Genomic DNA, 15,480 nt, shown 5'->3' with positions numbered 1-15,480 from the left:
GCCTGGTGCGTTGGAACAAAGTAGCATGAGTATGTATTTGAAGGAAACTGACATAGTGCTCCCAATTCAGATGTGCTGTTCAGTGCTACATGCTGTAAGGTAACCTATGTGCTCAAAGGATGTCGTGGAGAAGTTTTGGAAAATGAAAGAAATGCGGAGGAGGTGGGATGGCAAGTGACAGTGGCAGGTCACAAAATGATTGTTACAATGACAGAGAAGTTAGAAGTCCTAAATTTCGCAAGTAAATTTGAGAGCTGGAGTACCTTTGACTTTGTAGTTAAGTTATTGTTTCAGCAGTTGCCTTCTCCTCACTTAAACGGAGAGAGATGAAATTCTACAACAAAGAATTTCTCGCTACCTCTGCACGACTGCCCTGTGCTGAAGCTCAGCTCCTGCAGCTCTCTGCCGTGCTGTCCCCGTACCCTCGAGCCTGTTGCTCGCGGGGCTGTGAGCCCAGCCGTGCCGTGCCGTGCCGGAGGCAGGGGGCGGGCTGGCCGTGCCGCTCGGGCCGGCTGCGGAGCGGGGCGGCCGCGGCGGGCTCAGGTGTGAGGGGAGGGCGAAGGCGCGGGCAGGGGCAGCCGCTCCGCAGCGGGCCCTGCGCGGCTGCTGCCGGCACCGCTTCCCGGGGCTGCTGCCGGCACCGCTTCCCGGGGCTGCTGCTCCTCGTGCTGCGCCGTCCCGTCCCGCCCCGGCGGCTGAGGTGAGCGGGGACCGTGGGCGTCCGCCTGCCGGCGGCTCTCGTCACCCGGAGACGGGTGTCCCCTAATCGTGCTTCCATCACCCCGGCGGGGGCGTATAAAAGGAGCGGGCGCGGGCGAGGCGGGCAGAGCGCGGCGCTGCCCCCCGCCCGCCGCCGGCCCCATGCAGCCCGCCATGATGATGTTCTCCAGCAAGTACTGGGCGCGCAGGGGCTTTTCGCTGGACTCGGCCCTGCCGGAGGAGTGCCCCGCCGCCGGCAGCCTCACCGTAAGTGCTGGGGCCGGGGCGGGCAGGGCGGGCGCCGGGGGGTCGGGGCCCGCCGGGGCCCGGGGCCAGGTAGCTGTGCGTCCCCCTTGCTCCTCGCTTCATGGTCAAGTCAGCAGTTCCTCAGCAGCTGCAGGGGCCGGGGAAACTAACTTTGCTGTCGAATCGGTCTCCGTTCAAAACGCTGCCTTGAAAGTGTCTCAGATAACAGAAAAAGTTTAATTAGCAATACAAGCCTTGTTGCAGAAATGAACCATATTGTTACTGGAATAATAGAAAAGCATCAGTTTAGTGGTGTTAAATGCTTGGATTTTGGAAGTCCTTGGTTAGTCCAGTGGGCTATATACATCAGCAGAACCTGTCTTTTCAGGGCGCTTGTAAGCCTCACAGCACGATCTATAAAGCATTTTTGGCTAGACAGAAATGCCGTGCACCCACACTGCGTTGGTGCTGATGGATTTGCGGCTGTGTTCCCGGCTTCTGTCGACGGGCAGGGGTGCAAGGACACGTGGGAACACCGTACCAGGGGACTGCTGAAAAACCCTGAGGAGATAGAATTGGTTCTCTGCGAGATGATGATACGGGTGCAACAGGCGCTTGGGTGGTTTCAAGCATGGGATAAACTTCTGTATGCTAACAAGGAAATGTATGTGTGCCTAAATAAGGCAACGTGCTCTAAATATGTGACATAATTAGGATTATGAAGACTGCGCCTTCTATAAAATTTTGTAACAAATTTTAGATTTTTATCAACTTGGGTAAAACCAGCAGAATGTACGGGCTTATACCTGTTGTGAATTGGCCTATTGTCTTTACAATAAAATGTGGAATATCCCTGTTTGTGCATGCTCTGATTTTATTGAAAGCATTGAATTAAATGGAATAAATTTGTGTTATTGTCTTCATATTTGAGTTTCTTCACTGAGTTTTGCTGCAAAGACTTCTTTTCCTGAGGACTTGCACTTGCTCCAGATAATTAATTTTCATTAGGAAAGTTGGTCTGTTAGTTGTTGTTTAATTATGAAGTGTACTAATGAGCATGCTAATAAAATTCAAGTTCAGCCTCTTCTACTGGGCTCCTAACAAATAGGTATTCATTCTAGTTTTCAGATGCTTAAGAGGGTCTTTCAGTCATCACTTTGGGTAATGCTGTCTTGAGGGTATTAGGGAACCTGTGACAGGCTTGGAAGGTGCCAAGTGCCCTTGTTTTCCAGAGGAACTGACAGTATTGAGTTTCTCAGATGCTTGGTTGACTCCATGGTCCTGTGTACATAGCTTCTAGAAAGCAGCACACATGGAAAAAACACAGATGCTGTAAAAATAGCACCTTTGTCACTTCATGTGGAGGTTGTGTTCTTGATATATGTGAAAAGGACTTAGCCAAATCCCAGATATTACTGAAGTTAAAACAAAAGTGACCTTCCCCATAACTATCCCCTAGGCAAATGTCCTAACAAGAAGAATGATATAAGCTCAAATGCTAAAAAAATAAACACGTGTGAAACCATTCATATATCATTCTGCACACATAATTGGTTTTCCAGATTGTTTCCCTGTAGTCTAATAAATGATGAGAAGAGACCACAGAGACTTCTTAGCATGTCCCATACCTTGTTTAATTGTGGCTGGTTTCACCAGTGCCATTTAAAGTGTGTTATAAGACCTGTTTAAAAAGCTTAATTTTTGGGTTGATTTCTATAAGATGCTTTAGAAATTACTGAAGCACAATTTAATCCATTTTGAACATGGAAATAGTATATGCTTTTTAATGCCTATCTTCATATTTTTTATGGATTATAACAAAGCAGTTAACATCTAACTGGAGGCTTGATTTCTCCAGAAGTAACAGCCTAGGTATTGGAAAATGCAGGCTGCTTTTTGAAAATCATGGTCAATCTTATAAAAATTGTCTATAAAGGATGTACTGTTGGCATCTCAACAAGATTTAAGCTGATAAAATGACATTTTTTGGAAAATGCTGACTGAAATTTTTCTTAGAGCAGTCTTGGACTCCCAAATTGTGAGAAGAATGTAAGAGTGGCCAAGGATGATGTGATTTTATGTATTTTTTTGAGTTCCTCAGCTAACTCATCTTCTGTGGGATGTAAAGGTTTTCACAATGAGAAAAATCAACCGTTGGAGTCATCTTCTGAGAGAAGCAGTGGATTCCCCAACACTAGATGATTTTAAGATTCGGTTGGACAGGGTGCTGGGTCATCTTGTCTAGACCATGCTTTTGCCAAGAAGAGTTGGACCGGATGATCCTTGAGGTCCCTTCCAACTTGATATTCTCTGTTGCAGTCTAAGTATTTCTGTTCTTGTTTGAATAATCAACAGAGGTTTTGTTTTCTCAGAAAGAATTGCATTACATGATAACATTAATTGTACTACAAGAGAGAACGTAAAGTTTTGGCTTTAAATTTATTGGTTAATTCAAAAATACAGACCAGTGCACATCTTTATAAGTTGACTGATACAGGGTAGAATAGCATCCCTGTGATTTTGCAGCAATATTCAGGTTACAGTAACTGATCTGCAGGCTTTACCAGTAATTTGGACTGTCTCCATTTGTTTCACATTTATGGCTAATGATAGCATTGCCCAAATAATGCCATCATATTTGTATCCCATTTATGCTTTTCCTTAGGCTTTTTTTTTTTTTTATGTATGGACTGGCTTCTTACACAATCGTCTCTAGCAGCGGCCTTTAACCTGTGATTCTGATTTCAAGTAAACACATGACCTTTTCTTTCAAATTAAGCCAGGATGAGTTCTGTTCAGCTATTTTAAACAAAAATTTCTCTTGCGGGAAAGGCCCTTTTTCATCTGAGATGGTCATGTTCTTTATCCGTTTGTAGCTAAACAGATCGAGTTCTGGGAAAAATGAGGAAAAGAAAGGGAATAAGGGAAATGGGAAGAGTGAATCTGCTTCTGAAGGTGGCAAGACAGCTGTGGTGTTTTCCTTGAAGAATGAAGTTGGTGGATTGGTGAAAGCTCTTCGACTCTTCCAGGTAACGCTTAAAAATCATTTATGCTGACTGGACTGAGGATGGCTACTGAGGTCAGGTTCTTTGTTGATATAAATCTAATGGACCGTGGCAGAAGGAATAGAGTGCAGCTACACTCGCTCTGCAGAACTGAATAAAAGTAACTTAAAATTTTATGGACCATTGAACAAAACATTTTGGGCTTGTGAAGGGTTTTCTGGACTATAGTTTGACAGTGATGCTGATGTTCACATCATTCACTTTAGGTTTCTGACGTGATTCCCAACACTGTAAATTAGATTTAAAGTTGACTGTGCAGACTACAATGAAAGGAGGCACTTTCAGAGAGCTATTTGGAATCTAAGTTACATACAATCAGGTGGTGCTGGCGGCAACCTTGCTTGGTCTTGAAATTAGAGACACCTTTAAGTGCTTACAGGCTCAGGGTTTTATGTGTCTAACTGGAATGTAAATTGTGAAGTATTGGTTCCCACGCAGATCCCCATGCAATCAGTGCTGTAGGTCAGACTCCTGGTCAGAATGTTTGGAGTCATGTCTGAAGATCGTTAAAGCAGTATGATAAAAGTCTGAGGTCATTCAGTCTGTGCAGTGCAGTGAAGAGAAAGTTAGGAGGTGGCTTGGAGCCTGCCTCAGGCCAAACCATCAGAGGGATGTAAGTATGGGATCACTGGGCATTACCAGTCCTCAGTCATAGTAGCAGGCTCTGGGAACAGATTCCCAAGGCTGATGTAGATTCGACACGTAGATTCTCCAGCCAAGAAAACGAGGTGAGTTAGACCCACAGGAGGGAGTCTGCCAGGAAGCAGGGTGTTTGACAAAAAGAATGGAAACCTAAGGTGAGTGAACATGTGTTGCAGTACGAGTTGTGTTTTCAATGCAGCTTTTCTCCACGAGTTAAATGTCTAACTGCAGCTCTGGCTGAAATGCTTGTATGGGTTCATACCTGAAATTCTGGATTGCACATCTGTTAACCCCTTCTTGGGAATAGGCATAAAATTCACTCTGGTCTCTTAAAATGTGTCTGGAAGATGTGGCAGGGATAGCCACCCACATTTGTGCAGTCACTTAACAATTTGAGTTCTTCAGGGGGGAGTGCAGGGTTTTTTTCTCTACTTAACCTAGGGAATACCAAATTGAATTTGTTATGTGATTGGGTTGCTACACCGTATACACAGTTATGGAGTATGCCAGTGAAGTATGTGTATGCAGAGGTGTAAAAGCAGACACTGCTGGTTGGCTGTACCAGAGGAGACCTGCACCTGAAATGGACACTCATGTAAAATACAATGGGAAGTGGAAGTACAGACACGAATTCCTTCCCATTTGGAAGTCAACAAATGTTTTATTGGCTCCACTGAGTAAGCGCAAGAATAGTTGTGAAAAGTAATGGATAGTTTCTGTCTAGTAAGAAAAAGGAAAAATCGGAGTCTGTAGAAGGTCAGTCATGTTGAGAGGAGAGCAGCCATCTAATCCAGCCTCCTGTTTTGATGCAAGGCTGTCACACTAGATCAGGTCAGCCATAGCACGTTACAGTTATCTGTGATTGTATGATACCCTTGGCAGACCAGTAGTTGTGGTGGGAGAGAGACCCCATAGGGAAGTTTTCATGCTAGCAGTATTTACACTCTGATGTTTGTTGCATGAGTTGTGTTTGATGGGGACATTGCAACAGAGAATATATTGAGTTGGATTTTAATTTTATTACTCTTAACACTCCATGATATTGATAATTGCACAGTAGATAGGTGAGGACTGATACAGAGCTATTCTCAAAAAGAAAATTTCTTCCTCATGTAATAAGGTTTACTTTAAACATCTGTTTAAAGAAGCACACTCAATTATATTTACAATAACATTATTATTATGCAAATTTCCCACTAAAATGTCATTGAATTTAATATTTATAGCAAAGATAAATATGAAATTACATTAAATAATAAAAAAAATTGTGTTATACTGTCCTCTGTAAGAGATTGTCTTGGTAGATAAAATGAAATCATAATTTTATTTTTACTTTCCATGTAAGTTTTTTTTTTTATCAGTATTTATTATGTGTCACTAACTAATCCTGTAAATAGAAAAAGGGAGTACTTTCAATACAAAGACCTTTTATTAACTGGAAAAACTTTCCTGAGGAATATGCCACCAATATTGCTCTTCAAGGTATGTCTGTATTTCATCTGTTATTTCATCTTTCCACAGGAAAAACATGTGAGTATGGTTCATATTGAATCACGAAAATCAAAGAGAAGGAATTCAGAGGTGGAAATTTTTGTGGACTGTGACTGCAGTAAGAAAGAATTTAATGAACTAATCCAGTTGCTCAAGTTTCAAACTAATATAGTGTCTCTCAATCCACCAGAAAACATCTGGACTGATGAAGAAGGCAAGGCTGTTTTTGTATCACTTGGTTTAGACACTGACAGACATTCTGCACAGGTATCTCCATGATCTTGCACTCCAGTACATTCAATTTGCATTCTGTCTCCTACAGATCTCGACTGTGTCCCTTGGTTCCCCAGGAAGATCTCTGAGTTAGACAAATGCTCTCAGAGAGTTTTGATGTATGGATCTGAGCTGGATGCTGATCACCCGGTAAGTGTAACAGAAATTTGTCCCGTAGATAATTTGTTCAGGTTATTTGCCAGTCAAATAAAAAGCCTGTTGACTTCTGATTGTTTTCAGAAGATGAGGACTGGTTTCTCTTCGGTAGTTTCAGTGAATTTGTCTTCCTTTTCTGTAGAAGGATACACAAAATGGAGGTCCTCCAGAAAACTTATTCATTGTTTAACAAGTGTATCCTCTTTTGTACTGCTTGCCTTTTAAAAAAAAAAAAAAAAATTGGTTGAGAGGAAGGTTTTAAACTTTAAAGAGTTTAGATCAATATGACCTTCAGTTCTGCCAGAAGTAGCTCTTAGGTAAGAATTGCTATTGTCAATAGGTGTCAGAGAAGAAAGAATTATGAAGGAATTATTTGGCACTCAGGAGATAATTACAAGATAAACCAGAGAAACATATTCCTGTTTTTGATGAATGCAGCAGATGGGAAGGTGTCTCTCATTGTTTCCTGACTTTGGTGGCAGGAGACAAGCCTGCATACACAAGCTGTATCTATACTAGTGCCAAACGCTCCATGCAAAAGACAGAAAAAGGAGTTTGTTATGTTTTATTTCTTGTGCTAATGGCTATAAATTCTTAACCTCTGAGTCTTTAGATGGCAGATGATTGAAAGCATTTGTGTTTAAATATTTTCTCTTGCCATAAATCCAAGTTTCTACCTCTGAATGGCTTGACTTAAAGATACTGGTGGTAGGCAGTTGTATTAATTCCTAAAATAGGCTGGATTAAACTGGTATTTGTCAGAAACTTCCAGCTGAAAGGAAGTAGGCTGTGAACTGAGATATCTGACCATAAGACCGTCTTGTAATAGAATCAAATTGAACTCTTGCTGTAGATGATAGTGTCCTTTGTTTTTCATTGCACAAATTTTGTGCTGTGGTGGCAGCTCAGGCACAGATTCTCACTCCTGTGCACACAAGCCAAATGGACACCATCACAAAGCTCCATGGCAGCCCCACTTTCTCTGGTGTCACCTGCCCACATACCAGCCACAGTCATCATCATCATCACCTTGCTTCATTTCCAGCCTCCTCTATCATGTGGGAGCCCTTCCCATACTGAGGGCCCATAGTCAGGGAGCATGTTCCTGGATCCTGGTTTCTGCCATGCACTTTTTGATGACAAATTAGGATTTCATTCACATTTTCTCAGAAAGGAAAAGCCTGTTGATTTTCTTCAACCGTTAACCATAATTTGGTTCAAACAGAAGTTGTAGTGACAGCTCATTCCAGCTTTGAGTTTATGGCTGTGACAGGCCATTAGATACTGTTTTATGTTCTGAGTTGGTACCTTCACTAAATACTTGAGCACTCTGCTGAAAATTTGCCTTCAGTTTTACAAAAACCAGACATTTGCATTATATGAATACATATTTTACACTTGGGAGAACTCTTATAAACACAATTTACACACCATTTGTGTAAATGCAGCATGTTAGATGCTAGAAATGGGGTCAGAACCTTTAAATCTGTGACTGGCCTTTGAAAGGCCACTCCAGGTGCCCTGTTCCTTAGCAGTGGCATGTGGGTGCCAGAGGACCAAAGAGAATTATCCTCTTAGAGAACCTGTAATGATAGCACCACTTCAGCAGCTTAGCCCTAACCCACTCCACAATGGCTAATGATTTCAGTCTCAGTTTCATCACACTTGACAAGCTTTTAAGTTCCCTGTACTGTCTTCCATCACTTTCCAGGTCTCTTGAATGGTCTTCAGCTGAGTAACTCAACATTTACATCAAAAGGTATAAAGGAGACAAGGAGGCTCCCCCAGATTACAGCAACTTTTTGCCAGTCAAAGAAGCTTTTCTGTGCAGGAGTGGAGGTTTGAAGGCTTTCTCTAGTCCTGTGAAATCCTCCCATACTCTGCCCCAGCAGCACAGCTTTGGTTTATGGGGCAGTAAAATGTCTTCTGAGTTTTATGGAAGCTCATACAAGTATTTCAAATCAAGCAATGTTATCTTTTCATTTGCTTCAGTGTTTTGCATTTGTCTATGTGAGCAGTAAGGAAAAAAGACATTTTAATTTTCAGCTCTGATGGGGGGAGACTTAAATGCACTTTCTGGGCTACTAACTGGGGAACTTAGGTAACTCTTTACCCTTTTTTATCTTCAAGAGCCAGGCAGTTCTACTTTGAAAATAATTTGCTCTTCTTGTAGTCCAAACCTGAACTGTCTTTATATTTTATAGGTATAGAAAAGATCTTGTTCTAATTTTGAATAGCTCAAAGAGCTGTAAGTGGCCAGCATGTATGTGTTATACAACTCTTTTGCTCTTAATATGGAAAAGGTAACCCATGAGGTCGAGCCCTTCCTTTGTAACTCAAACTGAAGCAATATGCCTGATTGGTGCTGGAGGCTGATGGTTCTGTTCCTAGTGTGTTGGTTAAGATGGCAACTGCTGAAAAAAGAATCTTCAAAATGAGTTGCATATGATCTTTAGATGCTTGATTCTAGTGAAGACAGATATATTAAGAATAGGTAGATTATTTTGCTATGTACCTGTGTGTAGATCTGAGTTCAGATCAAGAAAAACATGAGTGAGATGAAATGATAAAAAAAAGTTTCCCTTTTCAACATCTTGGATGAATGACTGTACCTATGCACAAAACTGTCTTGAAAGAACTCCTGTGGAACTCCGGTGAAGAAAAAAAAGAAAAAACCCCTTATTTTCTCTTGCACTTCTGTAGACAGTGTTAATCAAAATACAATGCAACTAAGTACTAAATAAACATTTTAATGATTTATTTTATAATACTTACAGCTAATTTTATGCCCTTATTGTAAATGACTCTCTTCTTCCTTGCTTAAGGGATTTAAAGACAATGTCTATCGACAGAGAAGAAAGTACTTTGTGGATGTTGCCATGAGCTATAAATAGTAAGTACTGGCATAGTTCTTCCCTGTGCTGCTGACTAGTTAGAATTCATGCTCTACTTAATTCTGTAGGATGAAGTTCAACAGTAGACAAAGTCATCCTTTAAACTTTGACTAGTTTAGTGTAGGCTATAAATTACAAACCTGATGCTTGGAATCCTGTTACATTTTTGATACAGCTACAGGCAAGTCAAGCATTTGAAAGGCAAACATTCTCTCTTTAGCATTTAATTCACATCTGCTTAAACTTTAGAAAATATTTTACAAATATTTGCATGTCATACTGACAAACTGACACACTTCTGAATCACACATATCTAGCATACATAGTTGGAAGTGCTCACTAAACCCCAAAATTTTTATTTTCTTTTGATGCACATGCTATACTGGGCTGAGGCCAATCGTATGAGGTTCAACAAACCAGGTGCTGGGTCCTGCACTTGGGTCTTAAAAACCTGCAGTGATGCAGGCTGGCAGAAGATTAGCTGGAAAGCTGCTCAGTGGAAAAGGATTTGGAGATGCTGGTTGGCAGCATCTGACCATGAGCCAGCAGTTGCCCAGGTGGCCAAGAAGGCCAATGGCATCATGGCCTGTATCAGAAATGGTATGTGCACCAGGACCAGGGCAGTGATTCTCTCCGTGTACTCAGCACTGGTGAGGCCACACCTCAAATCCTGTGTCCAGTTTTGGGCCTCTCACTGTAAAAAGGACATTGAGGTGCTGGAGAAGGGCAGTGGAGCTGGGGAACGGGCTGGACCACAAGTCTGATGAGGAGTGGCTGAGGGAGCTGGGGTTATTTATCCTGGAGGAAAGAAGGCTCAGGGAAGACCTTATCACTCTATGCAAAGAGGTTCTGTGAGGAGGGGATTGGCCTCTTCTCCCAGACAAGTGACAGGATGAGAGGAAATGGCATCAAGCTGCACAAGGGGAGGTTTAGATTGGAAATTGGGAAACATTTTTTTATTGAAAGGATGGCCGGGCATTGGAATAGGCTGCTCAGGGAAGTGATGGGATCACCACCCCCGGAAGTGTCCAAAAGGTGGTTGGATGTGGCACTTGGGGACAAGGTTTAGTGGTGAACATAGCAGTGCTGAGTTAACAGTTGGACTTGATGATCTTAGAGGTCTTTTCCAACCTTAACAGTTCTATGATGCTACTCGACTGCAAAAGACCATTTATCAATTTTGCCAACACAGCTCCAAATTTCTTACAATTTAGTCAGTGCATTTCTATGTAGTTAGAGAAGCTGGTGGCTGTGCACAAATACACTGCAAGTGTTTTCTCATTCTGATTTTTTTTTCCCACTTCAAGTCAGTATTTTCAATTTGCTACAGTTCCTGGAAGTTAGGAAACTTTCTGTTCTACCTACAAACGCCTACTGTGTTGCAATTTTCTTGTCACAGAAGCACTCAACTAATTGTAATCCTACTCTAGGTTTTATTTGCAACAGGTTTAAGCCCTCATTCTCAAGGGAAAGAACATATTAATTTCATGTTCTTTTCCATTTTCTTATCCACACTTCTTCAGGTTTTTCATTTTTTCTCCTATGAGATTTCTGCCTATGTGATTTAAGAATATGAAAAGTGCTTTTTTCCCCCCACCTATAGGAGGCACATCCTGTCAGGAATCAAGTCAAAACTGAATTTTTGAAGGTTTTTCAGTATAAGCTTATTATAAAGCCTGCAGAAGGCTGGGGGGGGGGGGAACAGAAGGATTAACTCTGCTTTGTGACCATTAATTCTGATTATATTTCTCCTTTACTTTTGTCCCATGCTGGTCATTAAGCTATTGCCAGTCCTACACATGTGCAGGTGCTAGTGTTCTTTCCCCTTTCTTTCCGCCCACAGTGGTATTTGCTGAGCTGGGTGCTAATGACATCCATCCAGCACACTGAGCTGCTGCCTGCAGGGGCAGGTGCTTATTGGTAGAGAAGCTCTCTAGGCTGTCCAGGTAAGCCCTGAGTTTAGCCAGCTTTCAAACATAAGTTGAGATAGCTTTTTTGTCAGTATGTTTGTTTACAGCTGATTGATTTGTTATCTTTCTTTTAGTCTAATGCTTGCAGTGAAGTTAGTGCTTCTTGCCTAGCATTTATTGCAGTGTGAAATGTCAAGTGCATACGTGTGGATGAGGACAGGCTGTGTGTGCTCTTAGGCTCTTTCAGTAAGTGGGATAGATCTCCATTTACCCATGATGGTAGCAGTAGTGCTGTGCATTTCACAGCAGCTAACTTGCTGGTAACATCTTCCTTCCTTCTCCCTCTCAGCTGCCTAAGTTCTGGAAAGGTGATGCAGCTGGCTTGCTAGGCAGTAGTTGGTCTTTTGCTTCAAAGTGTGGGGTTTTTTCCCACCCTGAAACCAGATGAGAAACACATTTTGCAAAATAACGTAAAGTAATCCTGCACATTTCCAGAAAATAAAACAAATAAAGGAAAGGAAAACCTTTTCCTTCTTTAGATTTTGAAGGCTTAAGAACAGTTTTGCAGGCACATTATAAAAATTACACAATCCAAACCAGAGGTTATTTCAGGACCGGATCTTGTACTTCAGCAAAACTGCTCAGATGTACTCCTTCATTCCACTCATCTTTCCAAGCCTTTAAAAGATTTCAAACTTGTCCTATTATTGCAAGCAGAAAGAAAAGAAGAGGCTTCAAATACTCTTAGCTAGGGACCAGAAAAAGACTGGGAGACCAGTGGTTAGGGCAGTTACCTAACGTGTCAAAATCTCATTCATACTTCAGGTCTCCTGCAGTGGTTATCCTTACCCCCAGGGACATGCTGTATCTACTGGTCTGTACAGTCAGTCTGTCTCTGGGTATCCATGGAGAGACAGCCCAGGGAGATACTCCCAGTAGCCTGCTGCAGCACAGCCTAAGCCATGCTGAGGAAAGGCAAATCAGCTCAGGGAAGACTCTGTGCTGCTACAGCTGGGCTGTTTCTGCTACCAATGCTGTGGAGCTCAGAGTTACCAGAGGTATCTTGACACTACATCACAGTCTCATCACACTCTCTTCAGTTGTCTAATGACTATTTACTTATTTCTACAAACAGAACATCTCTTTCACAAGGGCTGCTCTCCTTGGGGATAAACACCTCTCAGTGTCTTCCAGGCAAGTGACCTTCCTAATCACTTACTGAGGCTTGATGTGTTTCTACTTATCGTTTTCCACTGTGAAAAAAACAACAATCCACACTTGTTTCCTTAAAAAAAAAAAACAAAAAACCAAAAAACAAAGAGATTTGGCTGCAAGGAATTGGCTCCATAAAAAGTTGAGTTGAAAATCCCAGATCAGCATTTCCTTTATTAATTGCTACTGTTCTATAGTGGTAGATGCTTTGCTTTGCTTGAACACGAAGTGGTGTCTGTAATGGAGAGAGAGAGTCAGAAACATTGCAAAGTGAACTTGGAGGAGCAGATATTTGCTGGAGCCAGGCATTAAAGGAAAAGACATGTTAATAGAGCATAGCAGCGAAGATCAGCTGTATGAAATAAATGGACCAAAAACCCAATAAAAAACACCATATTCCTCCCTCCTTCACTTAGCTTCTATCCTAAAGATAGTGAAAATGTGTTAATCTTGCTAATTAGTCCTTTGAGACTGATTAGGGTTTGGAAAAGTGTTGAGAAAATTAAATCTGGAGGAAACATATGATGTTCAAGAGGGAATTAATAATACAAGTTGATAGCTCATGACCATGGCAAAATGGAAAGACCCCATTTTAATAAGGAGAAATAAAAATTCACATTAGGTTATCTTGTACAGTCATCTTAGCCACAAGGAAACTGGCTTTGCAGGTTGGCCATTTCCGTGATTTACTGAAATGTTTGAGTGCAAGATGGATCTTGCTTGTTGAAATAAGAAGGTAAGAAATATGAAGTTTGCAGAGCTGAGGGAAAAAGGCGTAGATCCTCCCACAAGTCTGGCTGCCTTGATTCTCTCTATAAAGAAAGCAGTATCTGATCAGATGGAAATAAGATCAGCTCTCCTAGGCATAAAGCCTATTAGGGAATTAATGTTCAGTGAACCTTACTTCAGTACTAATGAATTAATTGAAACAATAACTAAGTTATAAACCTTTTAGTGAGCAGTGAACAAGCTTCAGATCCTTGATTGTGTTTATGCCTTTCTAGTGACAGGCTAAATAGAAACATGAGTTTTTCCAGTGTTAAAACATATCCTCCTCCTTGATGTGCCAGCGCTGACCCATACTGGCAGTATTCATAGTAGGGGTCAGGCCAAAGGAAAAGGGATGAGGCTGGGTATTCTGGCTAATGCAAGTGGATGGAGTAGCAACCTGCTTGTATCTGTCATGCATAGTACAGTTCAGAATAGCTGTGCTATGCTTTCCATGAGCTGGCAGGCAGCTTAAGGCTTATGAAGTGTTAAGGGGGAAGACAGATACTAGACCTGAAGGACTGTCTCCCAGTGCAGGATGGCACAAACCCAGAGCAGCTGCTGTAGATGAGAAATACTTCACTAGATGTGTTGCAATTCTTGTCATGTCTGCAAAAGGGGCTGACAGGGAACTACTTCATTTATTGGATATTCAGCAGTCCCTACCAAGTACGAGTACCTCATACAAAGTTGCCTTTGACTGACAGATAACTGCCATGGATCAAAATCCTTTGATACCATGGCAGGCAGGGGGATTAAATGGTAAATTTTCAATAAAGATGAGGGGACGACCACAATGAATGTAGGGCAGATGATCCTCTCTTGTGCATGTAGGGACTGCGTAACAGCAATCAAATGTGACATGAGGGCTTATTCCTTGTTACCTTGTACAGTGGAGACAGGATTATGAATTGGGCAAGAACTGCCAGCAAAAGCCCAGCACTGTGCTTCTCCTGCTGCAGTGGAGTTCCCCGTGCCTGATACGCCTGAACAGCTGCTGTCTGTGGTACTGGGGAAGCTGCAGCACTGGGCTGGGAGTGCCCACATTGCCAGCCCTGTGGCAGGAGAGTGAGAGATAAGGACTGATGGAGCGGAGGAGGATCTTGTGAATCCCTTTGCCAATCTGTACGTAATTACAGTGTAGCAGAAGAAGATGCCTGTGGAGAAGGCAGATTGCAGAGGTTACATATTCTAGATTGTGAATATTAAATCCAGAGAAACATTATAACATTTCTAGGGGGAATTAATGACATGAGACGATGGCCCATGACCATGACATGGGAAATTCCTTACAGCTAAATACAAAGTAGTGCAAGCTGGAAGGAGCTCTTTGCAATGTTCACATTGTCAGTTGGTTTTGAATTAACTGTAACTACGCAAGGCAAATCTTGGATGTCAGAAACAGATTTGCAGGTACCCTGGAAGGCTCCTGCTTTGCAATATCTGTACATTGGTGCAAGGGGGAGGGGGCAGAGGAACAGGGCAGAAATAAAACAGAAGAAGATATGTATTTAAAGGCTTAGTTTCACTTAGGCTGGGCTGCTGGCTCTGAGATGAGCTTTCTCATAATGTAGTCCTGCATGAATTTGGGGTTCCAAACATATCTGCACATGTAAACAACAGTCTAAGCAATAAATATACAGTTTTTATTTTGGTCCATACACTTCTAAGCATTTATGTAATTGTCTAGTCTTCACCCAGCATTTGATGCTGTGTGAATATTATGTATTTTAAAGAATAGAGAATTTTTAGAATTTATTTTAAAGGATAGAGAATGTAGTCTGCTGAAGTTCTTACTGAATCTACATGTTAGACTGAATCAGGATCTTCAGCTATCCACTTGGCAATAAGTGGAAAAATATTAGTCTCATGTAGGAACATGGTGTATAAGAAATCCATCTTTCTACTATGATATGTACAAAGATTAAGAAATAATGTGATTGTTTAGTAAGAAACACAGTTCTTGAGGAAATGATAGAATATGTACATTATATCATCAAGAAATAATTCTAAGGAAGACGCATCAAGCTATCAGTTTAAGATAGTTCATATAGTTTTAATAGTCTAATTTGCCTTTATTTACATAATACTTTTTATGGAAATGTTGGTATCTACAATCTGTCT

At 41.7% G+C, this 15,480-nt stretch overlaps 1 protein-coding gene across 1 annotated transcript in view; it reads left to right on the top strand.

The window, feature by feature from the left end:
- Positions 1–815: 815 nt before the first annotated feature.
- TPH2 (tryptophan hydroxylase 2) overlaps positions 816–15,480 on the top strand; it is a 51,176-nt gene continuing 36,511 nt past the window's right edge. Inside the window, exons 1-5 of the mRNA XM_032107739.1 lie at positions 816–966; positions 3,822–3,974; positions 6,174–6,357; positions 6,466–6,566; positions 9,398–9,465. Of these exons, the coding sequence (XP_031963630.1) occupies positions 862–966; positions 3,822–3,974; positions 6,174–6,357; positions 6,466–6,566; positions 9,398–9,465 (611 nt within the window). The 5' untranslated portion in view covers positions 816–861. The remainder of the gene's footprint in view (positions 967–3,821; positions 3,975–6,173; positions 6,358–6,465; positions 6,567–9,397; positions 9,466–15,480) is intronic.

Source organism: Corvus moneduloides, chromosome 4 (genome assembly GCF_009650955.1).
Source record: "Corvus moneduloides isolate bCorMon1 chromosome 4, bCorMon1.pri, whole genome shotgun sequence".
NCBI lineage: Eukaryota > Metazoa > Chordata > Aves > Passeriformes > Corvidae > Corvus > Corvus moneduloides.
The sequence above is the reverse complement of the archived record's forward strand: the minus strand, read 5'-3'. Positions and strand labels throughout refer to the sequence as shown.